General features: G+C 41.0%; 3 protein-coding genes and 1 pseudogene across 7 annotated transcripts; 1 reads left to right on the top strand and 3 right to left on the bottom strand.

Annotated features, from left to right (window-relative positions):
* Positions 1-324: 324 nt before the first annotated feature.
* On the bottom strand, positions 325-4,192 carry LOC104414945 (receptor-like cytosolic serine/threonine-protein kinase RBK2). Of its 2 annotated transcripts, none has more exons than XM_010026167.3 (9): positions 3,680-4,192; positions 2,896-3,035; positions 2,406-2,795; positions 2,066-2,317; positions 1,812-1,966; positions 1,474-1,553; positions 1,230-1,365; positions 961-1,110; positions 325-853 (listed from the first exon to the last, which is right to left on the bottom strand). In XM_010026167.3, exons 1-9 carry the CDS (start codon positions 3,964-3,966, stop codon positions 659-661), a joined length of 1,785 nt encoding a protein of 594 aa, XP_010024469.2. In that variant the 5' UTR covers positions 3,967-4,192; the 3' UTR covers positions 325-658. The 2 variants fall into 2 exon arrangements, with proteins under 2 accessions (XP_010024469.2, XP_010024468.2); XM_010026166.3 differs by having other exon boundaries at positions 1,812-1,972; positions 3,680-4,190.
* Positions 4,193-6,808: 2,616 nt separating this feature from the next.
* On the bottom strand, positions 6,809-10,617 carry LOC104414944 (uncharacterized protein At4g15545). Of its 4 annotated transcripts, none has more exons than XM_039298942.1 (9): positions 10,237-10,617; positions 10,062-10,130; positions 9,059-9,183; positions 8,952-9,004; positions 8,430-8,522; positions 7,862-8,005; positions 7,671-7,713; positions 7,250-7,328; positions 6,809-7,153 (listed from the first exon to the last, which is right to left on the bottom strand). In XM_039298942.1, exons 1-9 carry the CDS (start codon positions 10,522-10,524, stop codon positions 7,055-7,057), a joined length of 993 nt encoding a protein of 330 aa, XP_039154876.1. In that variant the 5' UTR covers positions 10,525-10,617; the 3' UTR covers positions 6,809-7,054. The 4 variants fall into 4 exon arrangements, with proteins under 4 accessions (XP_039154876.1, XP_039154875.1, XP_010024465.2 ...); XM_039298941.1 differs by having other exon boundaries at positions 7,862-8,119; positions 10,237-10,611; XM_010026163.3 differs by having other exon boundaries at positions 7,862-8,119; positions 8,952-8,991; positions 9,127-9,183; positions 10,237-10,605.
* A 983-nt stretch (positions 10,618-11,600) lies between these two features.
* On the top strand, positions 11,601-12,860 carry LOC104414943. The gene is made up of 2 exons (XM_039299336.1): positions 11,601-11,692; positions 11,834-12,860. The coding sequence occupies exon 2, from the start codon at positions 11,866-11,868 to the stop codon at positions 12,334-12,336; it is 471 nt and encodes a 156-aa protein (XP_039155270.1). The 5' UTR covers positions 11,601-11,692; positions 11,834-11,865; the 3' UTR covers positions 12,337-12,860.
* A 983-nt stretch (positions 12,861-13,843) lies between these two features.
* LOC120287335 lies at positions 13,844-20,707 on the bottom strand (annotated as a pseudogene).
* Between the last annotated feature and the right edge of the window lie 7,180 nt (positions 20,708-27,887).

The following is a 27,887-nucleotide window of genomic DNA, read 5'->3' as shown; positions in this document are numbered from 1 at the left end:
CTTTGAAAAAATGCAAAGGACTTTGAATTAAAGGGATTTTTCAAAATGTAAATTGTGTTTGGTAAATGGTAGTTTGAAAGTCTATTGTAAAATACCTTTTGTAAAGTGATTATCCGGGTATGAAGCTCGAAGGTTCCTAGAGCAGCAGTCTAAAGAAGGTTGTCCTTGTCGAGGCTCAAATTAGCAATCGCGCTGATCAAGATGCAGGTGTCGTTTTTGTCTTAAAATGGGCATGATTAAGGCCATACCACAGATTACCATGATGCTGGCGCTATCAACTATCTACTTAATTTATGTATCAGGACTTGGAAGTGCATGTAGACAGACTCAATTTTAAGGAGCAACCTTTGATAGGAAACTTAACATGAATTAGCAGTAAAAGGAATGTTTATGGCCGCTGTTCTGCAAGAAAACTTCACTCCTCTCGGTTCAACCTCTTGCTTTATTTTCTTCTTTGGCTCCAACGGAAGACCAGCCCAAATATATATTTGCGCAGTTAATTGATTCCTGCCTCATTCGTTGCATCCTGAACTTCTGCAGTTATGATTGTGCAGAATCTGGTTGAGAACTCGGACCATATACACCAGTCGAAGCAATACAAGTTTCATTTGGAACAACGCATCTCCCTTAAAGAGTCACGGTTAGAAGAAAAAACAAGCTACTCGGTTCGGCATTCCTTAGTTAAGCCCTGGACGATCTCCATGTACCGGTCCAGATCGTTTAGGTACTTGGTCGCGTTGTACTCCTCTGCGGCGTACAGCTCCTCGGAGTACGTCCTTTGCAGCAAAGGCCCTCGGTCTTGTTCTCTCGCGAGCTCTAAACTGCTCTGTTCGCCTCTCAAAAGGCATACGACCTGTATGTAAAAGATGAATCTGGTCATGTCTCCCATACTCTTCGACTCCTAGAACAAGAGTTTGAAGAGAAGAATGCTGAGAGACTGTTCTAGGAAAAATGACATGCCTGGCTCATTTGGGGTCTGTGGATTGAAGAGTGGTGGGTACATAACGAGGCCGCCAAGATCAGACGGTCCATCTGCTCCGAGTTGTAGGCACCGCCGAGAGATGGATCCACGAACTCCTTGATGCGGTTATCAGAAAGCAGAGGCTTGGCCTACAGCAATGCGCAGGTAAAAAACGACAGCGTGAATTTAAAGATCGACTCGGTACTACTGTAATCTTGGCAGTACTCGACCGAGATGGTCTCGTGAGGAATGAACACGCAAAACATACCCACATGACGAGGCTTTTCTGTGAACTATCCAAAGCTTTCTGTCCTGTGATGAGCTCCAATAACAGTACCCCGTACGCATACACATCTGTTTTCTCGTCGACAATCCCGTGCATGAAGTACTCGGGAGGAAGGTATCTGTAATCATGTTTTGCAACTACGGATTAAACGGGGCGGAAGAGGAAACATAATAATTCCACAGAATTCGCGGCATGAGAAGGAAAACTGAAGTTGTGGATTACGAACCCAAATGTGCCTTCAATTTGCGATACAATGTGATGAGACCATTGCTCCGGCAGCCACTTTGCAAGCCCGAAATCAGATATCTATACAAAAACAGAATTCATGAAAAGAACTGTGTAAGCCTGGATTAAACTCATCCTAATCTAAGCAGAACAAGCACATTTCTCTCTCATTTTTGCTTGCCAGTTCTGATAGATTATGCACCCAGACAAGTAGCACATACTAGACAGGGTAAGAGACGGCATTCTGTTCCAAATTTGTACTTCTGAAGACACTTCATAAGTCAATCATCGCAAAAAGTAGAGCTAAGAAATGCATTTATATCTCTGCAATTCGCTCACCTGGGGCTCGAAATCCTCGGAGAGCAATATATTCGCAGCCTTCACATCTTTGTGGATAATCCTCCTCTGACACTCCTCATGAAGGTACATTAGTCCTTCAGCCGTTCCCAGAGCGACCTTGTACCTGATGCCCCAGTCCAGTTTCTCCCCAGAGCCTGCAACTACGTACCAGACCAATCCTCACTCCAATTCGTCAGCATGATGAACTGAAAAATATAAAATATCCGAGAAACTTTTGAGAATGAAAGCCCAACCGTAGAGCAGAGACGCGAGGCTCCCATGAGGAGACAGATGGAGAATCAAGTGCATTCCCCCTTCGACTCCGTATCCGATCAATTTGGCGATGTTTGGATGGTCCACATGCACAATGATTCCGAGCTCAGATAAGAAATCTGCAGTCATCTCCTCTGGCGATCCCCTCGTCAACCGTTTGATCGCAACAATCTCCCCGCCCGGCAGCATGCCCTTGTAAACTTCAGCACATCCTCCTTCCCCAATTAGATTGTCTGACACAAAAACAGACATGAGAAGTGCACTGAGAGCGTGTCCTTCACATCAGATATTAAGTTCTCAGCGATATGGAAAGTCACGAACCGCGACTGAAGTTGTCGGTAGCGTCTTGGAGCTCGATGAGGGTAAAATTCCTCCAGGACGGTTTGAAATAGCTCAGGTCACCGAGCTCGGTGTCCAGGCTGGCATGGAATGCCGGCACCATGTCCTCTCTTATCCTCGTGCTCTTCCTCCTAGTGAGCTTGGGGACGCTTTTCAGGGGAAATGTGTGGAAGCGCACGGGGGATCCCTTCTTCAGCGTGCGGAGGAAACCCCGCCACTTATTGTTAGAGCCTTTTGAGAATGAGTGGCATTCGGAACTTGAGGTGCTGGCAGGGGAAGTCACACTGGGCTCTACGCCACTCAGGTCATCCTCGAAAACTCCTCGAGGGGAAGAATCGTCCGCCCTCCCCTCCATCTCCAAAGATCTTAAGTCTAGCATACACACAGATCAAAGCATCATCACACAAACCCATGAGGATGAATTACAGACAAACTCATGACACGAAGAGGGGCCGAAAGATCAAGAATCTACCATGGGATGATATGGAGTCAGAGAAACCAGCCCGGCATTTCTTGCCCTTAACACGGAGCCTTTCTCGTTCTTCTTCCTCCTCCTCTTCTTCCTTTTCTTCTTCTTCTTGGATTTCCCTGGCAGTGATAGCAGGGCCATTCCTGGCAAGATTTAAAGCCAACAATGAAAATGACAGAAAACAAAAGGGTATGTGACGAATCGAGACAAAAGCAATCAAGAACAAGCCCAAGTAACCCATGATGGCAAGTCCCAACAAACGCAATATATGCCCTAGGGAGAAGGTTATTGGAAGCGGACAAAGAACTTGTTTTTAAAAAAATATCTACAGAAGAATATATCAATGATTTCATACAAAAGATCTAGAGAAGTTAAAGGACCACCTATAAACCATTTAGGTAGGAGGAGGACGAAAGGAAATTGCGGGAAACAAGAAAGGCCTAGGCAAAGGCAATGTGATTAACAAGGTTTCTTCACATTCTGCCAACTTTTCGTCCCGCAAAGAGCTTGAACGTCACGCATATCTTGGACAAAGCTGAGCTTTGATTAAGCTAAGAAGAAACCTAGGCGGCGGCATCATTATTACCATAATTATTCTGGCTTCTTCTGCAGCATGCGCGCTAGTACTCTTACACAAACAATATAAAAACATGACAGATATTTCACAGAACCAACGTAAAAAAAAACAAACAGGAAAAAAGAAACAACGGGCACACGCAAGAGAGGTCGAACCCACACGCGCCCAACCGAGGGAAAAACCAGAGCTCTAGGGGGAGCTAAAAGAGACCTGGATGGAACGGCATCTTCCCGGACATCTTCCATCACCCTGAGGCGTCGACAGAAAAACCTCAGGAGCCCCAACAGAAACCTGTAGAAGAAGAAGGGACAGAGAATTCGGGCTGCGAACTTGTCGTCACAGGGAGAGAGAGAGAGAGAGGGACAGGGGGGGTGTGCGTGTGTGAAAATAACGGCTGGCATGATTTGTCTCTCCCTCGTCCAACGGCCATGGACAGCACTCCCTCTCCCGTCCCTCAAAAACCGGTTCTTGATCCAACCCGTCACTAAAAATCCCATCTTGGAAAGCTCATCACATCATCATCACCACCGACCGACCCGAGATCATCGTCGCCGTGGGGGATATTACGCGCATCGTATAAATATGCGAGCAGTATCCGATCCAGTGCATATCTGTCGAGACTTCCCTTCCCTCCCTCGGTTTCCCGAACTGGGTGCTTTACACGTGGACGCGCCCGGCTCTCCGGCCGACAAGCCGGAGGATGAATTTTAATATTATGGGAAGGAAAATCGTGGAGGCTATTCTTCTCGTGCTGGAAAGATACGGTGCAAACTTAGAAACGACGGCTAATTAGGACCGTCTCGCACGTCCGAAAGAGTGCGAGGGAAACTTCCGATCCGTTCGGGAGGACAGGATCACTTTTCTCGTGGAGTCTTTTCACGAAATTCGGAGATTCCACGCAATTGCCGACTCGGGAAGAACTTGCGACGACTAGCGACTTGGGAAAAAAACCCAGAAAAAAATACTACTTTTTTGCATGTGTACTTTCACGTTTTTGTTGAGGATCTACGCTTTCGATCTGCTTTTAAGTAATCGAATCTCTTGGAGGCGAAATCAATCCAATCCAATCAACATAGGGGTGATTGGTTCCTAGTTTGGTTCGATTTGGCTTTAAAGCAGCCAATGAAATTGGTCAAGTTTAGAGGAGAGAATGATTTGAATTTCATGAGAGGCAGAGGATACCTAGAGAAGGGAAAGATTGAAAGCAGAGTAAGTGCTAAAAATAAGACTGAAAAAATAGAGAATGTGTGTGCGTGATAATTAAAAAATATTAAAAATATTAAAAAAAGAACCTGACTTGTACTTTCGAGAATTGGACTTAATAAGCTCGTTTGGTCTTATCCAAGTGATTCTCAGTTCAATTGATTTGTTTTGCTCACCCTACGATGTAGAGCAATGTGAATATAATTTTTCTTAGCCCAATGTCCACATTGGGCATTGTAAATGAGCTAAATTTTGTCCATGTCGTCCTGTCAAGATTAGCCATGTTTTCTATCCAAGCTGATGTGGGCATGTCTATATTTTACTTACATCACGGATAGGTGTCGTTTGATGACCATATCAATTTAATTTTGGTTAAATTTTGGTATCAAAGGACTTGACTAAAAAATTTGTCTAAGTAAAGGGAATTGATAAGACAAATTAAAAGTAAAACATTTAATTTTTTAATTTTGAAAGTACAATAATTAAAATTAAAATAATACAAAAAGAATTGGAAAATAAAGAGGAACTTGCAGTACGATCACCCTTCAACAAAACTCCTACCAGAAAGCCATCCGTGGGGGTTGCAAAAGCCAATCTTAAAGGAGAAAATTCATAATTTTTATGATTAATTATTAATACCTTAAAATCGCATCCGTTAGCATGTGAACCAAAGAATTTCAAGCCACTTCTTTTGCGGAATATCAGCCAATCCATCCTCAAATTATTATACATATATCAATTCAGTTCTAAACTTTTCTTTTTTATCAATTTAATCTTAAATTTTTGTGCAAAATTCTAGCATAATGCTTTTAGTCAAGTTTCATCATAAATGACAATTCATTTATTACAAGCCGTCCTACTTACTTCAACGATTTCCAATAAATATTTGTCAAAAGGACAACACTACATTTTGAGCACAAATATTTAAGACTAAATTGACAAAATTATAAAATTTAGGACTGAATCAATGTCCATATAATAAATTTTGAACCAATTCGAAAACTCTCCCCCTTGTTTTAACTTGGAGGAAGTTGCCTATTACTCGTTAGCCCATCAATTAATATTTTTTTTTATTAATTAGTCGGAATTTTTTTTTCCCCTTTCCTTGCTAGGTCGTTTTCCCCTTATAACTGATGCTGAGGATTTAAAATTCTAGGATAATGCTTTTAGTCAAGTTTCATCATAAATGATAGTTCATTTATTACAAGCCATCCTACTTACTTAAGTGATTTCCAATAAATATTTGTCAAAAGGACAACACTAAATTTTAAGTACAAATATTTAAGACTAAATTAAAAAAATTATAAACTTTAGGACTAAATCAATGTCCATATAATAAATTTTAAACCAATTCCAAAACTCTCCCTCTTGTTTTAACTCGGAGGAAGTTGCCTATTCCCCTTTCTTTGGTAGGTCGTTTTCCCCTTATAACTCATGCTGAGGATTTAAAGTTTCCCACCTTTTCCCGTGATAAACTAGGGATAGAGACTTAAACTCTACGACTACATTTGGTCGATCGGATAAAAATTAGGATAGGATATATTTTATCATATTCTGTGTTTAGTAACTGTCTAAAATAGGATAAAGTCGGATATAGATGAGATATAACCCGGATAAAAAAATCCGAGGGAGAGGGTGGGATAAGGTCATATAGGATTTTTTTTATCTAAAACATAAAATTCTACGTTTTTTTTCTTTCTTTGCCGTTCACCCACAGATGACTCCAACTCCTTTGTTTCCAAAATATCGACATCGAAGCCTTTTTCTCAATAACTTTCTAGTTCACATCGAAATTTTACGAAAAAAAAATATTACAATGCATAATCATGAAATTCAATAAGAATCTATTAATTTGAAAAAGATATATTGTTTTGGACAATTTTGTGAATATAAACCTGCAAATTTGTACTTGCCTACTTTTATTGTTTTTAAAATACCTGACTTTAAATCCGTAGTTCACTAAATGATAGATTGAATAACATATGAAGATATCCAATTTTAAATCTGTAATTCACCAAATAGTGAATGAGATATGAAGAAATCTATGTATTTCTTATCATATCCTATACAGTTCTATCATGTTTAGAAATCTGTACAACCAAATGTAGCCTACATTCTTTTAAAAATAATAATAAAAAAAAAAAAAAACATTGAAGTGCACCATCTTTAACGGCAGTCAATTTCCAAGACCACAGACAAAAGCACACTTCACACCAGATGAGGACGTTTGGTTGAATCCAAACCAATGTCATTGCAAGAACCGAAACCTTGTCTCCGAGCATGACGAATTTAAATTTATTCAACATGTACAATGAAAGTGATGAGAATTATTTTTACGGGCAGTACTGCATCATTAAGGCATTTGTTTGCTGGTTGACGCAGTTAATCGGCGTGGGCGTGGCGAGTCAATAATCTCTCGAATACATCATAGAGATCCTTATTATCTGCACCAAAGATCTCAGCAGCATTCCGCAGAGTCTCCTGCGTTATAACATGAAGGAAAAGCAATGAAACCATTAGCAGCCACTAATTAGATTGTGCTCGATCGATCGATCGATCGAGAGAGAGAGAGAGTACTTCTTTAGATTGCTTGCGAGAATTCAATTGCTTGACATTTGCCAAGAAAGCAGCAAACTGCTCATACGGTAATCGGGTCCTGTCATGTCACCAAAAGAACGGTGAGAATTCAATCCTTCAACCCCCGTCCCCTCTCTCCCCTCTCTCTCTCAATTATGTGTATCAACGGATCCTGTCCCATTGGGTGGATAGAGATATTGTGGCCACAAAAGATAGTTAAAGAAAAGCCATTTCATAGAGTTCGAGATTTTAACGGCACCTCTATTTTGTGCTTTCAAGAACGCCTGAAATTTGAATGAATGAATTGTGCTCAGTAATGCTCAAAAGCTCAAGCACGTGCAAGCATTTGTATTTGTCTAAATTATAACACAACAGGAAAGTGAAAAACCCATCCATAGCAAGGACGAGTTCAAATCCTCACCTCACTTGCCGTAGGAACTCTTTCCCTTCGACTCGAGTTCTTCCTGAAACAGTCGGACAAAGAAGTAGATGAAGACAAGAGCATATGACAGGTGTAGATCAAGATCAGAAAATTCGCCTAACATAAACTCTCCCCAATCATTTTTCTTTGATCTCTGACATCAAAGATTTGAGGTCATGCATCATGCTCACCCGTTTGAGATCCTGTCTCGGAGCCTGCTACAGAACCATGGCGGATTGAGGGCAACGAAGAGCAAGTGGAGGACCTGTCATCAAACTTGTCCAGTGGGGTTGCAAATGACATGGACTGCCATCTTGGAGATGCTGCGTTAGAAACTCTTGAAGGGGACACAGATAGAGATAAACTTAGAGGAGATCCAAGAGGAGTGAGCCGAGGATTGCTCGTTTGCGAATAGAATATCAGGCCACTTGATATCCCTGGTCTCGAGTCTATACACAAGTAAATTTAGAGTGATGCTATTTTTCTTTTGTGATCATGGTACTTATCAAAAAAAAAAAAAAATCAGTCCTTTTTAAGGGGGCAGAGTCTTTCCCACTAATTGAATAAACAATATTGGTCTTCTCTAAAGAGACTGACACATACTCAATATCATTTCCTTCAAAAGATTTGGCAACATTAGAAACATTGATACTTTTTCACAGTATACATCCATCTTCTTAACATGAAAAGCATACCGTACCTAATCTTGAAATGGTATTGAGTTAAACATATACTCAAAAAATCAATAGAGATACACACCTGTTTCAGGATCATCTCCTGATGAGTTTCCCATTTCTGATAACCGGCTCTGAGCCGACGATGATCTTGAAAGAGTCTGGGAGCCATCATCATCTGAAACAATCAACAAATGCAATGAAGCAGCATCATATACGCAAACTCAATGGCACGTTATCACCGGCCAGGACATCATAAAGCATATAAATGCCTAAATGGAAGCTTCCAAGCATGCTGCACTTATTTGCCATTAACCATGATGGATTTTTCTAAACCATCAACAAACCTGATTCTTAGATATTTTTCCCCGGTCCTGTTCTATTAGTTGTTTTATATAGCTGTTTTGGTAATGTCACAACAAGGACATGGCAAAGTAAAATTATCTGTCACAAGATCAGAGTAAGACAAGGCAAGGTTGCGCAAACTTCAAGAATAATCCTTTCCTTCCATTAGAAACTGATCAGTAAACCATGTTTAAATATTTCCAAGGGCATCACGCTGAAGCTATATAATCAGTCTGAAGGACATAGTGCAAAAAGATCATACCACTTGGTGTTGGCCTGGCAATAATCTGCGGTGTTCCTGCCTGTGGTTCATAATTCATACAGAGTCAATCAAAAAGTTCATGGTCTTTTAGCTAATAAGCAAAGTAACATCTTAGGCACAAGAAAACAAATTTTAGATGCTGGATGCGAAAGCTACTCTGGGCTAACTCACTTACAAAGCTTTCATTTTCCTCTCGAAGGGACTGCATAAGCGTCCTCTGGATTACCTCCAACTACATAAACCAAAAGTTAAATTTAATCAAGCACATTCCCCCAACCATTAGGAATTGCTAAACAAGTTTCACCCTAACGAAGCATGTCTCTGCAATTATACACTTTCTGAACTCTATCCCTCGCTTTAGATGACTACTATGCGGAAGAAGACCGAGTAGAGTAACATTTGCTCACCTCCCAAGAACTAATATCCTATAATCCCCATACAACTTATAGAGCAATCAACTGTCAGTCATATGTCTCTGAGAACCAAAGGACTACATTACGGAAAACTGCACAAACAACCAAGCACTACTTCCATGAAGCGCCTCATTCAAAAAGTCTTACACCAACCAGGATTATCTGTCACCATCGAAAGCAGACACAATCAAACAAACCATCCCGGAAATAGTTCGACCTAAGAATACGCCGTTAGTGTGCTTAGTGGCGGCCCTGGCGGGAATTCAAGGGCTGGGGATTAGTAACAGCACACTAGCATCGGAATTTCACATGCCACATGGTCATCACACATCATGTCAGCCGATCCATTCCTTTTGTTCTGAAATCCTTCATACACAACGATCAAGCTGTGAAAAATTGAAAATCCTAACGGCGACACGGACATCGTTCATTTCCATTTAAACTTCTTAGGAGCTAACGTTCACTTGTAAGGATGACCGCAAGATCGTCTGAGACGATTCCTGCAGGCACCAAAAAAACAGAACTCCTCGCCGTTCGCCGTCATTCTTCACTCACGAGACCGACACGCTCGAATAGAAAATCGAATTCTCGGAGCAAGCACAAATCATATTCCCGTTCCCACAGAATCGCGCGGAAAAACAGCGTATCGGAACCAGTTCCAAACCATCAAGAACAAGATCGAGCATCAGTCGTTTACCTTCGCGACATCTCTGTTCAGCTTCTTCACAGTCTCCGACAGCGAAGCGTTCTCTCTCAGCAGCTCCTCCTGCACTCACCCCAGATAGGACAACAAAAAAAAAAGTCAAACCTCCGCCGATTTTCAACGCGGATCACGCGGACCGGGCCGGAAATACGGGGCGAGGGGAGGAGACCTTCTCGCGGTCGGCACGGGCGAGGTGATCGGCGGCGTCGGCGAGGGTGGCGTCGAGGGACTCGATCTGGGAGCGGAGGTCGGCGGCGAGGCGGTCGGCGGCGGCGAGGTCGGCGCGGAGGGCGGAGGACTCGGACTCGAGCTCGGAGACGCGGGCGGAGAGGGCGAGGGAGGTGATCTTCCGGGCCACGTCGAGCTGGTCGAAGGGGTCGGTGGGCAGGACGCGCAGCACGTCGTCGGGGAGATCGAAGGTCGGCGCCGCGCTCGCGTCCTTCGCCGCCGCCAGCATCTCTCGTCGTTTTCTGTGCGTCCCGCACGCTTGCTGTCGACAGGATTTTCCTTTTTTTTTCTTTTTCTTTTTGGGGTACTTATTTTAACTGTTGCTTGTGTGTCTTCGCTTCTGATCGAAGGAGTGCTTCGTAGTTCGTAGTGTAACAGAATGGACAAGAGCCTAGGATACCAAAGAGAGAGAAATTTGATCATATGGAGGCGAAAAATTGGAGTTCGAAGAACGGGATTTCCTGGTGCAGTTGACCTGAAAATTTAGTTCGATATCCAATTAAGTTCTAATTTTTTTTTTCAATTTGAGCAATTAAATTGTGATGCTTTAAATTAATTCTACTTGGTTTTATAAGTGGGCAATTTTGCAGTAGACCACCTATTCTGGTGGCGCTCTCACGCGAGGACACTTGACATTGGAGTTCTAATAATAAGTATTACTATTATTGTTGATATAATAGTTATTTTCTTTTGGACACGTTGATTTGGCTTTTTCAGTTATTAGAGTTAGTGGAGTCATGTGTGTTGGTTATCCTAATTTTTAGGTGTTAGTGAGACAAGTGCTTTATGTAGAATATAGATAGTTATGATGCGTTTTACGTTATGTATTTTATCTTTTGTAAAAGACTTGGTTGTTCTGTATGTATGATAAAGTTTCAGTCTCATCTCTCTTCCTTTTAGCAATTTAACGATTACATCTAAATACACTCTAATAAATTTATTACAGTTTCACATAAATCCCGTTCTCCTCCTTGTCGGTGCGTAATTTGATTCATTTCTGCCTCCCTCTTTATAAGATTGTCTAGAACGTCTTCTTGATTAGGTCGTTACTCAGACTAAGACAGGCTCGTTAAAGATCTTCGCCGCTGCTTCCCTCACTTGGTCCTTATCATGGACACGTCGGCTCGAAGCGCACCACGGCATCGTGCTTCAGCCAATTGGGCCCGAGCCCATCTGTATGGGCCGGCTGGGGCCCACTCAGGCCCTATTTAATCACGAGAGGCTTACGCGGTCGATGCCCGGCCCGGCCCGGAGACCGGGGGTCGTTGGTCAAAAGAGCAACGGCTTTGACTTTGGGGAAAACGGGGGACGGTTGCGAACGACGGGGGATCGTTAAGAGACGACTGCGTCCGCGCAACCGACGAGTGATTAGCTATCACGCGTCGAGACCAGCGAAGGTCAGTGGAACGAGGCAGGGGAGAGAAACCCTCCTTCCTCCTCCCTTCTCCCCCTCTTTCTCTCTCTATAAATTCCACCATTACCGAGTTCGTTCAGCTCCATTCGAGTAATCTCTCTCTAGCGATCGTTGTTTTGTGCAGTCGATTTCGTCGTTTGATTTGGAACCGAGGCCATGGGGACGGAGATCTTGCGGCCGCAGGACTGCTTGGCCGGGCGGATGGGAGCCGCCGCCCCGGCGGCTTACCCCCGCCGGAGGAGCTGCAGCGACGGGAGCTCCTCCGCTAATCCGAGGCCGCACAGGAGGCACCACCAGCACCAGCAGAGAAAGCGGCCCGTCGTCCCCGGCCAGCCGGAGCAGTTGCGGCCCGGCGGCCATGTGACGGGGAAGGCCGCCGTCCTCCGGCGAGGCGACGGTCCGGTCGTCGTTTCGGGATCAGGTCCAGAGCCGGAGATGGCGCGGAAGCAGGCCATCGCGCCGGGGGGGAGGGCCGTGGTGTACGCCGGGTCGGCGTTCGCCGTGTCGCCGGAGCCGAGCTCGCTTCCGCTGCCGTCGTTTTCGAAGGAGAAGAAGAAGCAGGCGCTCTTGGTCGACGATTCGGCCACCAGGGACCTCCGGCGGTTGCTCCGGCTCGATCTCCTGTGAGGAAAACCAAGGGCTCTTTCGAATTCCGCCGAGTATGGATGATCTTTGAAGATCAGATCTAGCCGATTCCGGATCCATTTTCATCGCCTCTCTCCCTCTCTCTATCTCGAAGTTCTCAATGTCTGGACCTTTCCGCGAGTTTTTTCAGGAAGTGGGGGCCGATCCGGAATTTGGAGAAACTAGGAGGAGCATGCGCGCAATACGCGCTTCTTTTGCTGTAATTAGGCTGCATTTTTAGTGATTAGTTGTAATAGTGGGTACAGACTAAGGGCTCGAAGAAGGAAGAAAATAAGAAATGGGGGGTGGATTTGTAATATTGGGAAATAGGGCAGACGGAGTTGGAGCCTTGGGGGGGTGGTGGGGGGTGTGAATGCGAGAGTTTTTCTCTTCTTGTCCTTGGACGAATCTGTGAAAAAGCTTCTTTTGCTGCCATGCCCCTTTCTGTAATCACGGAGAAGGATGGGAACTAGAGATTGTGAATTGGTGATGAGACGTTTTAGTATGAGACGTTTTAGTTGAAAGCATATCGTTCTCTTTTGATCGAGGGACAACTCAAATTCGAGGTTTCGAAGCTAATATTCGAAGCATTCTCTCCGGTCCAAGTCGGGCCGACCCAAACCTAACATAACTGATAGTTGCCTATGCCTGTCCAAAGACGATGAGTTACATGACATTTTTCTGAGCTCGGCAAGCCCGGCTCGGACTTCATTAGGTCGGGCACATGCTACATGACTAAATGCGTGCTTCTGCAAACTTATTGACAAAGGGGATGTGTGCCAAAAGTCTTAAAACATTCGACAAGTTCAATTGAGGTAATAAGACTTGTCAAATCGAGTAATTAAATACTTTCATTAAATTCATTTGTTTTTTAAAAGGCCAGAAGTAATCTTGAGACGAAACTGATAGGTTTGAAGAACATGGTTAATATCTCCGACATATGCCAAAAATGACATTGTGCATGCCCAAGCTATATGGATCAGTTCTGTCCTATTTGAACGAGAAAAATATTGATGTGTCATTTTAAATTATTTTTAAGATATGCAGTGCACGTTGCCAAAAAAAAACAATGAAATATTTATGAAAATGACAAAAAAGGGCTGACATATAAGAAAAAATACAAAACCTTTGGGGAGAGAGAGAGAAGGGTTGCCAACCCTCGACTACCTTTTTTTTTTTTTGAACGGAAACCCATATTGTATTAATACGAGTAACCCATACAACCAGCGGCTATAGCATCCGCGCTTAACAGGTTCAAGAGAGGAGGGGGCGAAAGAAGGGCCCAATTACAAGTCAAACTATTGCTATTATGGGCCTTACAGGCCCAGTTGGCTACCGCGTTTGCTTCCCTTCGACAGAATCCTATCGTTAGATGGGGAAATAGGGTTAACAGGAATGCTGCCTCTGAGAAGAGAGAGCGATTCATCCATGGCAGCAGTGTCCGGCGATTCAACGTTTCCACCAAAGTGAGATTGTCTGATTCGACGATTATCGTTGTGTTTTGGAGCCCTTATTGCAGAAGATGGCGGAGCGAGAAGGAGAAGGCTTGGATCTCAACCTGCATAGCCGATAACGCAACAACCCCTATGGAGAAACCATCTATAAGTCGGCCTTGATGATCCCTGCAAATACAAGCCATATTGCCGTGATTACTTCCCTGATGATATGATCCGTCTATATTAACCTTCAGAACCCCGAGATCTGGGGGATGCCAGAGATGAGTTTTATTTTTGACCGAGAGCTCTTGTTGCGTGCAGGAAGCCGAAGACAACCGATCTACCTTAGTGTGAGTTAGTGCCGCTTCTACCACCTGGGTCAGATTGGGAGAAGTTCCTCTGAAAATGAAGCCATTCCAGGCTCGCCAGATCTGCCACAGAACATGAGAAATAAATACCAGACGAGGTAATCGGTTTCCTTCCCCGATCGTGGACATGATCCACGAGTCCAGACGCTGAATATTGTTGGGAATGACTGAGATCCCGATCTGGGAGTGATTCCACACCTGATGAGTCCACGAACAGAGTAAGAACATATGTTCTAAGGTTTCTGGAACTTGATTTTTACATAGTTGGCAGCAGGGACTTTCTAATATATGTCTGCGATGTAGGTTGTCTCTCGTCGCCAAGGAATTGTTGCAGATGGACCAGAGGAAGACACGGAGTTTGGGTGCAGCAGGCATCTTCCAGATATTGCGCCATAACTAGGTAGGGGTTTGGTATGATGTTGAAGCACAAGAATTTGGGATACCTAATTTTGTCTGAATAATTGCATGATATGCTGATTTGACCGTAAATGTTCCTTGTTTAGTAGCTGTCCATATAAGTGCATCTGAAGTGAAGTTAGGCCTGAGTTGGATGTCTGTTATCTGTTGAATGATTGGCAAGTCGAAAAATCTATACAATAAATCTATCTTCCATGAACTGGTAGCCTGATCAATAAGATCAACTACTAGTAGAGGTTCTTCTGGGGCTTTTAGTCCACCTAGAATGCCCATTGGGAGCCATCTGTCTTCTCTAATGTTGATGCATTTTCCATCGCCCACTGACCAACTAACATTTGGTAAAATAGCATCCCTCCCGCTCAAGAGGCTCTGCTAGCCCCATGATGGGCAAGAGCCCTTGTCAGCTTTTAAAAAGGTGGATGAGTGAAAATATATACCTCTAAAAAACTTGGCCCATAAAGATAAGGGTTGATGAATTAGACGCCATGCCTGCTTACCGAGCATGGCTTGATTAAAACTCATCAAATCTCTGAAGCCCAATCCCTCTAATTCCTTCCGGTTCTGTAAAGTTTTCCAACTCTACCAATGAATCCCAAATCTGCTTGTATCATTGCTCCACCAAAATTTAGCCATTCTTTGTTCAATAACTTTACATAATGAGATAGGAATCTTAAAAACAGACATGGCGTATTGCGGAATAGATTGAATGACAGTCTTTAGCAGAACTTCTTTCCCTCCCTTAGAAATTAGTTTCTCCTTCCACCCTTCTAATTTCGATTGAACTCTACTCAACAGCCAAGAAAACATATCCCTTTTAGATCTTCCCCAATCAGTAGGTATCCCTAAATACTTCCCACATCGCTGTAAAACAGGTACCCTTAATTCCCTAGCCAAATTTTCCTGGAGAGAGATAGGACAAGAAGGACTAAAGAAAATTCTAGATTTATTTCGATTGATAGTTTGTCCAGAAGCCAGGCAATACTGGTTTAGAATATTAGATAGGTTCGACACTCCAAAGAAGGTACCATCAAGAAAGAACACAAAGATCATCGGCGAAAAGAGATGTGATAAAGTAGGACACCATTGATTCAACTTAATGCCTTTGAGTAAGCCCATATCCATAGCATTTCTAATTAGGAAGGATAAGAGATTGGCTATAAGGATAAACAAGTAAGGGGATAAAGGATCTCCCTACCTCAGCCCTCGAGTTGGGTGAAAACTCGGTAAATACTCACCATTCATTTTGACAGAGAAAGATGTAGTTGAAATGCACTACATAATTAGGTGGACCCAATGAGAATGAAAGCCTAATCGAAGTAAATAATCTTGAAGAAAGTCCCATTCAACACGGTCATAAGCTTTCTGCATATCTAACTTAAGAATCGCTTTAAAATGACGCCTCTGTTTCCTGGTCTTGAGCTGATGAATGACTTCCTGTACTATGAGAACATTGTCCTGAATTTGTCTTTCAGCAACAAAAGCACTTTGTTCCTCAGTAATCAGCGTAGGCAGCAGGGATTTTAATCTATTAGCTAGTACTTTAGAGAAAATCTTATAGGCAAAGTTGCACAAGCTAATAGGACGAACTGATCCACGCTTTCTGGGTTTGGGGTTTTGGGGATTAGGGTTATAGCAGTTCTGTTTAAAGGTAAAGGTAATGATCCAGAAGTAAAGAATTGCTGAACTGCTTTGTGAATGTCCACCTTAAGAACTTCCCAATGCGATTGATAAAATAGTCCATTTAAACCATCCGGGCCTGGTGCTTTTGAAGCACCCAATTGAAATGTGGCCACTTTAACTTCTTCGAGACTGGGTTGAGCGAGAAGTGTTGCATTCATTTTTGCATCAACCATCTGTGGACACTGTTGTAAAATTTGTGCATAACAGCGAGGGCCTGAAGTGGTATAGAGCTGTGAAAAATAAGCTGTAGTCAGTTCTTTGATTTGTCCAGGATCCCGAACCCATTGCTGATGTTCATCCCTCAATATAGTAATTTGATTACATTGTCTTCTTTGAAGTGTGGTAGCATGAAAGAACTTAGTATTGCGGTCTCCCCACTTTAACCAGTTTATCCTAGATCGCATTGCCCAAAATTGCTCTTCCCTCTGCCATGCTTTTTGAAGTTCTGTTTTTATCATTTGTTGCCGAGATTGATTCAATAAAGTAGGGTGCTGATTTGTCAAAGTTTGTAACTGGTGCTCTAATTCCATTGCTTGTTGCCTGTTGTGGGAGAAATTATGGCGACTCCAAGTGGATAAGGCTGCAGCGACCGCGCGCGCTTGACCGGGGAGAGGAGAGTCCTGCCTCGAGACAGAGTGCCAAGAGGTTTCAATGACTGAGTGACAGCCCGGATCCTGATTCCATAAAGCTTCAAAGGTAAAGTGTCTCTTTCGTCGACCCGAATAGGGTTTTGTATCTAAAACAAGTGGGCTATGATCTGATCCTACTGCAGGGATCGATCACTTTCTTTGGGTGACGGTTTTTCTCTTTTAAATTGTCAGCTCTTTTATCTTAATGTTATTTTATATTGCTCAAATTGAACGAAATTATGCACTAAATTTACAAGCTTTATGATTTAATTATGTCATAACTCAATTAGATTTTTGCAGCAAAATTTCAGTATTTTTTCAGTAGTAAGCCATTGTGAACTTTTATTTTTGAAATCTAGTAAAGAAAGGGATTGTACATCTTTCATGAGATTACAAGTTCAATTTATGTTGTAAGTGAACATAATAAAAAATAATGAAAATCAGAGATTATGAATTGTTGACGAGACTTTTTAGTTGAGGGTGTGTAGTTTTGTTTGAATTGACGGGAACTCCAAAATTCGAGGTTTGGTGGTGCACTTTATTAGTTTTCTTACTGAACCGACGAGTTCATGTTATGCTTCAGTTAAAAACTAATCCTTCCTTTGAGGCAATTGATAATTTCTTGAAAATTTTAAGTAGCCTCTTGGAACGGGAGGGTTTTCTTGAAAGAAATTTTTGGAGTAGATGGATTTAGTATCACTCCTAGCTCACCGGCCGATCAATTCTTCACCGGCCGACGACCCTGTGCTTATAAATAATTTAAAAAGTTGGTTATCTTCATGATAATCCAAGTCAAAATTTTTGTGACAAAACTAAAATACAAAATGGAAATTTCAAGAACAAGGAATATAATGTAATCTGTATATGGGCACAATTGGAAGAGTTTTGTGGAGAATGATTTTACATTTCGACGCATGGCTTTGACTCAAATATCTTTCGCTCAATGTGATTGTTAATTGATACACTTTATTCTAAAATGGATTTTAACACAGAGCCCCACCGTCATAACCTAGGCTCGTTCGTCACTACTGCCCCCACCACCTCCTCGATTGTCTGATTGCGCGACCTACGGCCCAAGGCGAGAGAGATCTCTTTTGAACGAAGCTTGCCAATGTCAACCAACCTCAACGAAGCTTGTCGCAGTCACGTGACCACCCTCAGCAAATGTCAACTAGAGGTTGGCAAGCTAGATTTAATGCCATGATCGTCCCTATTTGAGAGAGATGTGAAACATTGTTGAGAAATAGTAGTAGGCCCATCAAGAAAGAAGAAAAATATTGAGAGGAAGCGGTGGAAATATTGATGGGTTTAGTGAAATATTCCTATTGATGTTTTTTGATTTGTCAATGATGGGTTGGTTTAGTGAAGTAGTGTTATGGTTTGATGGAGTACATGAAATGATGTTATGGCCCTTTTTTGTTGTTGTTGTCATTGACGGGTTTACTGAAGTAGTGTTGTGGATTTTCTTTTTTGTTTGTTGAGAATGGGTTGGTTCAATAAAGTAGTATTATGGTTTGGTGCAGTACGTGAGATGGTGTTGTGGCTCTCTTTTATTTCATTGATGGGTTTAATAAAATAGTGTTGTGGATTTTTTTTAAGTTTATCGATAATAGTTTGGTTTAGTGAAGTGATGTTATGGTTTGGTGGAGTACAATGCATGTAAACTTCTTTTATTGCAATTCGATTGCTTGTTCATTTGGAGTGAAAAAATGCCAGTATTTACTGTACCTAATGTTCTTATCTTGTTTGACTTTATCGTCTGCTTCAGAATGTTTCTCGTGAATGATATTATAGGTCGAATTTACTTAAGTATCTTCTCTAGTTGACTCTACTATTGGAGAAAAGGAAGAAGGTGTATGGTTTCAACCCATCAAATTTCAAACTGTAAAAAACATTCACTTTATTCCCATAAACTAAATACATATACATGTACAAAAGGTGTCAACAAATACAATATATGTTCAAGATAAATCCTATGGCAAACTTATGACATCCTTCACCTTCAAACTCATCAATAGTGTTTGTGGGTTAAAGCAAAAGAAAGTATATTTATTTTTCACACAATTGAAGGACGTTGATCTTCTGGTTAAGACAATGTAAACTATTTCAATTTTCCTTGGACTACTACGTCACTAGTCTCCATCACTTTTGATTTCGCTATCGCCATATTCAAATTCTTTGTGAATGGCCAAATCCCACATCCTTTTATGGACAAAGTAATGACCCTAAAGACCACACGGCTCCATATGAAGCTTAGATTTTACATCAACTAGGCAATGACAATGAACTCAAAATGTTCTTCCTGATTCCTTGGAGTTTAGTCAATGCATCAACCATATCCATTCGTTCCCTCGGCGACTCAAAAGAGCAAGCCACTCCTATTTTGATGATCGAAACCAAACACTCTAGAGTGCTACACCAGCTTTTGTCATTGCCATCTAGAGTGATGGTTTTTCTTTTCTTGGACTCTTGGTTAACTTGAAACAGAATGGGATCAATTACCTTTTCCACTTGATTTGCTAGAGTTGCCTTTGCAAAGCAATGAAGGTTTAGCCCATTTTCAAACATGTCATCAGTTGGCCTCTTGCCTATGAACATCTCCAAAATGAGGACTCTGAAGTTGTACAAATCTCCTTTTGTGGATATTGAACTTTCTGAGAATAGTCAACAGAGCATAGTCATGCATAGTAAATAATTGAGATTGAAATATAGTCTAGTGATGTTTCGTGCATTTGCCTTTTTATTGAAGGATCGATCTCCAATTGCCTATTCGATATGAGGAAATAAATTGAAAGGCTAAACTTTTGTGTCATTACCTGGAGCTATGTAGCCAAAAGATCCTTTTACTCCTATAGAACTTGCTTGATCGACCAATAACTTATGTGTTGCTTCTAAAAGGAACCTAGCAAGTCTGAAATGACCGGACATGCCTGAAATCACCTACATGTCCGGTCATTTCTTCATCAAGAAGGACATTGCTTGGCTTTAGATTGCAATGAACTATTGGCGTTTCACAGTAATGATGGAGATAATCTAGGGCGCAAGCAACATCAATGGCAATATTCACTCTTTCAAGTAGACTCAACCTGCTTCTTGCCGTATACTGCGATGTAGTTGGGTGCAACCATTCATCCAAGCTCCCATTCGACATGAATTCATAGACCAATGCCTTGAAATCATTACCATTAAAATCAAACCCTGAACATGGCGTGAGTACCTTCACGAGATTACGGTGTCGGATTCTTCTCAAGGCCTCGCACTCGATTATGAAGCTCTTGGAAGCTCCGTAACGTGTAAGATCAAGAATCTTGATGGCCACAATTGACTGAGTCCGATAAAGAAGTCCTCTATACACGGACCCAAAATTGCCCATGCTGAGCAAATTGGTGGAAGAGAATCCACTCGTCACTTTTAGTAGATTGTGATAAGAAACACACAAAAGCCCATTTTCAAAAGAGCTTGAAGCTAATGTGTTCTTATTGTGTCTAAACCAGAAGAAGTATAAGGAAGAGAGTACGGAGGCTACTCCTGCAAGAGCTGAGACTATGGATATTAGGATTTTTGCGATTCCACTTATTCTCACATGTTTGGACTCTTTGCAGTCGCATTTCGGTAGTTGAAAATTTGGCAGACCCCCGCAAAGCTTCTTGTTTCCAACAACTGAAGTTGAAATGACACTTCTGAAAACTCCTCCTATAGGCAATGCACCCTCGAAATTGTTGTAAGATAGGCTCAAATTCATCAGATTCAGTGACCCTAGAAATTCCGGGATATGGCCAGACAATCGGTTGTTGAAAACATTCAAATCTTGAAGGCCTTTCATGGAACTCATAGTCAATGGCATGGCCCTTCAAAGAAATTATCTTGCACATATAGGCTTTCCATGCTTAGACAACTGCCAATACTGCTTGGAATCTATTGAGATAATTTGTTCCCATCAAAAGCTAATGTGCCGAGATTTGTCAACTTTCCAACCTTTGTCGGAAGGGAGCCGGTCAAACTATTTTGAGACAAGTTAAGATAAAAGATGAGAGGCCCATAATTTCCGGGGGGAATGTTACCGCTGAGGTTATTGGTTGAAAGGTCTAGGACAAGTAGGTTCTGGCAATTTCCTAAAGACGATGGTATTGGGCCCTGGAGATTATTGCTATCCATGTACACTTTAGTTAACATCCTTAAATTCCCGATAGATTCTGGTATGTTCCCGAAGAATTTATTTTGACCAAGATCCATAATCCCCAATTTGTTTAGGTTTCCAATCTCCAAAGGAATGTTTCCCAAGATGTTGTTGTACCCCATGGCCAAGATTTTCGAATTGATGAGATTTCCAATTCCAGAAGGTAAGGTTCCAGAAATATGGTTCTTGTGCAACAAAAAATGTGTAAGGGTGATGGAGAGGTTAGTGATACAATCGGGTATTGGTCCTCCGAAAGCATTGGCCTCTATACCTAATATTTTCAAGTTTGTGGAATTGGTTAAAAGAGCAAAGGAAATCCAAATAAACAGATTCCCCGCTTCCTAAGTTGTTAAGGCCAATTTCAAACCAATAGTGTTCTCTCATCTTTGAGAAAGAAGGAACTTTCCTAGTAAAGTTGTTCCACCCAATTACGAAGATACCAAGATTAGAGGCATTGGTTATTGGCTCAGGAATGGGTCCAGTGAGGTGGTTTTCAAACAAAAGGATATCCTTGAGATTTGGAAGAGTGAAGCCTAAATCATTGGGTAAGCCCCCCTCTAATTGATTTTTTTTTCAGCATAAAGGGATTGAAAATCGAGATAGGAATTGTACCTACAAATTTATTGAAGGCGAGACTGAGGAAGGATAGATTTCTTAGTCGGCCGAGAGTCTCTGGGATTGTACCGCCGAGATTATTTTTCCCCATTCCGAAGAATTGAAGAAAGGATAAGTTTCCCAATGATGGCAGAATGTTTCCAGTCAAGCTGTTACCTTGAAGTTGAAGTTTTTGGAGCATAGACAACGACCCAAGCTCTGTAGGAAAATTTCCTTCCAGCCTATCGAAACCAAAATTAAGAACGAGCAAATTAGAGCAATGGGAGAGATTTGAATGGATTTGTCCACTGAACGAGTTATTATTAAGGAACAACTCGTGCAACCGAAACAAGCGGCCAAATTGCAGGGGAATTTCGGAGCGGAAACTATTGTTTTGCAAATAGACTTTCCTCATAAAGCTCAAGTTACCAATATGGGGTGGCACAACCCCAGCTAGGTTCTTGGAGTGGAGGTCTAGTATGGTGACTCTTCAGTGTCTATGACCGCATGTGACACCGTACCACTTGCAGAAGTGGCTAGAATCATTCCATGAGCTCAAAACCCCACCGGGATCAACTATCTGAGCCTTGAATTCCAGCAAAGCAAGCCGATCAGTCTCGTTCTTGCCAGCTTTTACTAAAGATAAGACACTCCCTAATAGAAGAATGATGGTAGTAAAGCATGAGAATGACCCAAATAAAACTCGACCTCTATAGGGAAGGTCCATAAGGATTTGTAGGAAAGCGCACTCAGCTCGAGTCTCTTTCTGTTTTCTTGCAATGTTGTTTCGAAACGATTCGGGAATATATAATAGCGGGCAGCAACATGTTCTGTCATACTAAGGCATGTTAAATTCATCAATTTAAGAATAGTCATGAGAGATCTTTCCATGGTCCTTTCAATTATAATCTTGGTATCTTCGTAATCGGGTGGAACAACTTTACATTCCCTGAATTTACGAGCCGTTTAGTAGGGGGTGACGACTTGAGCCTTTTCCGTACATATAAAATCTTAACTTTCCATTACTCAAAAGCATAACAGTATTAATTATACATGTAAGCAGATTTATTTCACAATTTATAATCAACTTTAATTTCATTTTTCAATTATAATATATATCTTTTCTATAAATTATACATTGTGGATTTATATTTAAAATTAAAAATAGCGCTCGTATAGAATAGAGAGCAAAATCTCTACTATGGTGAAGCAGAATTTATTTCAAAATAGTACCTCTGATATTAATGTTGTATCCGCGTTTAACTTGTTACATTGATATCCAAATTGGATTTTTCTTCTTGAGTACTTATAGGCTAATTATGAATTGATAGTAACAAAGCCCACCGCTATTATGTCATTATCTTTAACTTTTGAATATAGTCATATTGTTATTTAAAAAAATATTATTGGAATTGTAAACAACTTCGTACGTATTTAATCCCAAAGGCATATAACTAGTGAAAAAAGTAAGCAAGTTGTAATTGGCATATGATATTTAATTGAAAAAGTGTGATAGTTCAAGTCAAGTAAAGGATCCTTCTTCCTTTGACAAGGCATAGTCGAGACAGTTCACATGGGAAAAGCCATGGGAACATCAATCTGTTTCGTCCAGTCAACCTTTCTTTTGCTTTTATTTCCCTAGAATCAAGGAATTATAAACAAAGACCCAATTAGTGAAATTCATAATGCCAAATTTGACCTTATGGGTGAAGATGATCCTTTGGCATTGCCTCAAAGTGCACGGCAAGCCAAATTTGCCTCCCATGCTGACCAAATTTCCTCCGTGTGTAGGCCGATTCCATTGCAATTGGATTTACTTTCTTTAATTAACTTCAAATGATCTTTTGATTAGTCGTGTTGTCCACGGAAAAAAAAAGGAAAATAATTTTAGGGTTGTTGAATCTTTTCAGTGCGATGTGACTAAAGAAATTATTGTTTTTAGCAATCGCCTAAGACCAATTAGAACTAGACAGACAAAAAATGAACATTAACCATCTTGGGAATAATACTGTTACTAGGAAATAATCAAGATTCTTGTTGCACAACATGATCCTCATCCAAGGCGAATCAAACAAGAATGACATGAGAAGGCAATGTGATTAGGTCATGTGAAACAAAGAGGACCCGTGGAATTACTTTGTGTCCTCTGCACTAACTATGCATTCTTTAAGCAAAGTCTTGGTCAACAAATATAAATTTTATATTGGATTAGATTCATATGAATAGAGTTAGTACATATCACCACTAGACCATATACTTTGTAAGAAGAGAAATACTAATTAAGTGCAATATGCCAAAATTTTGTTGTTGCATTCGTAGTAATTAAATAGTATGCCAAAAAATTTGAGGGTAGAAAGAACAAGAAGGTGATGAAATTAGAATAGTGCAAAATACAAAAATTCTCGAATGAGGTATGTTGACCCCAATTAATTAAATTTGGAGCTAAAGGGATTTCATTAGAAAAGGCTATGCAAATTTAATGACTTGATGAAACAAAATAAATGTTAAGAGGATTTGACCGGAAAAAAAGAAGAAGGAAGAAGTACACTCCAAGTGTCAAAATTTGGCATGGAGGGACACTTCTGGTAAGAAATTGATTTCTAGAAGAGAAATAGATTTTTTTATTTCTATTTTTAGATGAGTTTGATAACGACACAAAATTTCTACTCTAAAAATAGAAATTCAATTGATAATGACACAAAATTTCTACTCTAAAAATAGAAATTCATTTGATAACGACACAAAATTTCTTCCTTTTGGTTGTCGGCGGCGAACGGCGGCGGCAGCGGGATGGCGAACGGCTCTAAAAATAGAAATTCATTTGATAACGACATAAAATTTCTTTCTTTCGGACGGTGGCTAGCGGCCGGCGGCGGCAACAACCGGCGATCGGTGAATGGTGGTCGGCGGTGACGAATGGATGGTCGGTTCATAGTAAGGATGAACGATGCGAAGAATTTTTATTTCTCGGTTCTGTTTTAGAAATAGAAAAGTATACAATTTTTATTTATGATTTCTATTCCAAATCTATTTCTGGAACAAAAATCTATTTCAGAAATAGAAAAAGGGAATAATTTTATCAAACAAGTTTCTATTCCAAAAACAAGTCTAGAATAGAAAAATTGTTTCTGGAACAGAAATTGTAGTTTGTCATGCACCCCCTTAAGTGCCATAAGTTAGGAAAGTGACAGTTAGGCTGCGCATGACAACGATTCTGTTCCGGGGAACAATTTATGAATAAAAGAACCCATTTGGTAACTACATAAAATTTTTACTCTTGAAATAGGAAAATAACATAAATGTGTTTGGTAACGCAATATTTTTTTTTTTTTTTTTTTGTATTTATTCATTTTTTATTCTTGCTCAACGGATCGCCGACCGTCAACCGTTGCCACTTGATGCCGCTCGCCGCCTGTCGCCGCCCGCTGTTGCTGCTGCACAGCAGCGGGCAGCGGCTAGTGGCAGCAGCTGTGGCGACGATGGCGGTGGCGGCTCCGGGCGATTGGAGGTGGCCGCGGCAAGAAAGAGAAAGAAAAGAACAAAAAAAGAAAATTGACTTATTTCTAGAAATTGTTCCTGGGAACAAGAAGCAACGTTCTTTTGTTTCTCAAAACTGTTCCCGAGAACAAAAAATTAGAGAAATTGTTCCCGGGAACAAATGTTTTACCAAATAGGTTTTTATTCTTTTTTTGTTCCTGGGAACAAATGAATAGAAATTGGGAGAAACAGAAACGTTACCATGCGCTGCCTTAAGTGCCAAAATCATAGCAAAAATGGATCATTTAAGTATCAATTCGGCAAAAATTTGGCCAAAATACTGACATGGTCATTTTTCAGTGAAATAGGTGCAAAACAGCATTGGTTTGCACACTAACGTGGCTAGACAATGCTAAAACGACGTCGTTTTGGTGTTGACATGGTAAAAAATTAATATAAAAATTAATTAAATTAAATTTAAAACTAATTTATTTAAAACATTTAAAAATACAGATACAATTATTTAAAAAAAAAAAAAAAAAGAGAGGGGAAGGGAGGCGGCTCGGGGTTTGAGCCATCCCCGCCGTGTGTATGCCGGATCGGCATTCGCCATGTCGCTAGAGCCGAGCTCGCTTCCGCTGCCATCGTTTTTGAAGGACAAGAAGAAGCAGGCGCTCTTGGTCGATGATTCAACCAGTAGGGACCTCCGGCGGTTGCTCCGGCTCGATCTCTTGTGAGGAAAAGCAAGAGCTCTTTCGAATACCGCCAACTCCAAGTATAGATGATCTTTGAAGATCAGATCTAGCCGATTCCAGATCCATTTCCATCGCCTCTCTCCCTCTCTCTAGCTCGAATTCTCGAGGTCTGGACCTTTCCGTGAGTTTTTTCAGAAACGGGGGCCAATCCGGAATTTGGAGAAACTAGGAGGAGCATGCGCGCAATACGCGCTTCTTTTGCTGTAATTAGGCTGCATTTTTAGTGATTAGTTGTAATAGTGGGTACAGACTAGGGGTTCGAAGAAGGAAGAAAAGAAAAAATGGGGGGTGGATTTGTAATATTGGGAAATAGCGTAGACGGAGTTGGAGCCTTGTGGAGGGTGTGAATGCGAAAGTTTTTCTCTTCTTGTCCTTGGACGAATCTGTGAAAAAATTTCTATTGCTGCCATGACCCTTTCTGTAATCGCGGAGAAGGATGGAAACTGGAGATTGTGAACTGTTGATGAGACGGTCTAGTTGAAAGCATATCGTTCTGTTTTGATCGAGGGACAACTCAAATTCGAGGTTCGAAGCTAATCTTCAAAGCATTCTCTTCGATCCAAGTCGGGCCGACCTGAACCTAACATAACTAATAGTTGCCTATGCCTGTCCAAAGACGATGAGTTACATGACATTTTTCTGAGCTCGGCAAGCCTGGCTCGGACTTCATTAGGTCGGGCTCAAGCTACATGACTGAATGCGTGCTTCTGCAAACTCAGGTGTTGGCCCTAACGATCTCATGAGCCGTCTGGTCTATGATTAAGTTTAACCTGCATGGTAACTTCCCTAAGATGGAGAAGAAATCGTTGATGGAGGTCAGTGATTAGTAACTTCGAAGCTGATCTCCAAAGTTGATGGAGGTCGTTCTTTGCTCACCTTGCGTTTGTCTATGTAGGTCTCACACTAGATTAATTACCAATTAGATGAAGGGGAATGTTTGGTTCCGATGACATAGATGAACGATTTAGTAAAATATATGTTGTTGAGATCTTGGGCCTCTGGATTCTAGTGAAACAATGTGATTATTGGATTATGTTTTTTTTTTTTTATAAACTAACGAGATAAATTGGTAATTATATAACTTTATTTTTTAAACTCGACTTCTGACAAGGAAAGCTGTTTGATAGATGAATATAAATAAGAAAACATGGTTACTCGCATACTTATTGACAAAGGGGACGTGTTCCAAAAATCTTAAAATGTTCAACAAGTTCGATCGAGGTAAGAAAACTTGTCAAATCGGGTAATTAAATACTTTCATTAACTTCATTTATTTTATTTTTTTAAAGGCCAGGAGTAATCTTGACTAAACTCAAGGTTTGAAGAGCATGGTTAATATCTATATAAAAGCCCGACATATGCCAGAAATGACATTGGTAATACCATATAACTTGTGCATGCCCAAGCTATATGGATTAGTTCTGTCCTATTTGAACTAGAAAAATATTGACATGTCAATTTAATTTAATTTTTTTAGGATATGCGGCGCACATTGCTCCAAGAAAAATGAAATATTTGTGAAAAGGACAAAAAAGGGCTGACATATAATAAAAAATACAAAACCTTTTGGGAGAGAGAGAGAGAAGGGTTGTCAACCCTCGACTCCCTTGGACACCGATCACTCTCTTTGGGTGACGGTTTTTCTCTTTTAAATTGTCAGCTCTTTTCTCTTAATTTGTTATGTCATTTGATATTGCTCAAATTGAACGAAATTATGCACTAAATTAACGAGCTTTATGATTTAATTATGCTATAACTCAATTGTGTTTTTGCAGCAAATTTTCAGTATTTTTTCAGTAGTAAGCCATTGTGAACTTTCATCTTTGAAATCTAGTAAAGAGAGGGATCGCCCATCTTTCGTGATCCCCATCTTTCATGAGATTACAAGTTCAATTTATGCTGTAAGTGAACATAATAGAAAAATACTGAAAATCAGAGATTATGAATTGTTGACAAGACGATTTAGTTGAGGGTGTGTAGTTTTGTTTGGATTAATGGGAACTCAAAATTTGAGGTTTGGT

This window comes from Eucalyptus grandis, chromosome 8 (assembly GCF_016545825.1).
Source record: "Eucalyptus grandis isolate ANBG69807.140 chromosome 8, ASM1654582v1, whole genome shotgun sequence".
Classification (NCBI taxonomy): Eukaryota; Viridiplantae; Streptophyta; class Magnoliopsida; order Myrtales; family Myrtaceae; genus Eucalyptus; species Eucalyptus grandis.
This window is presented reverse-complemented; position numbering and strand designations above follow the sequence as displayed.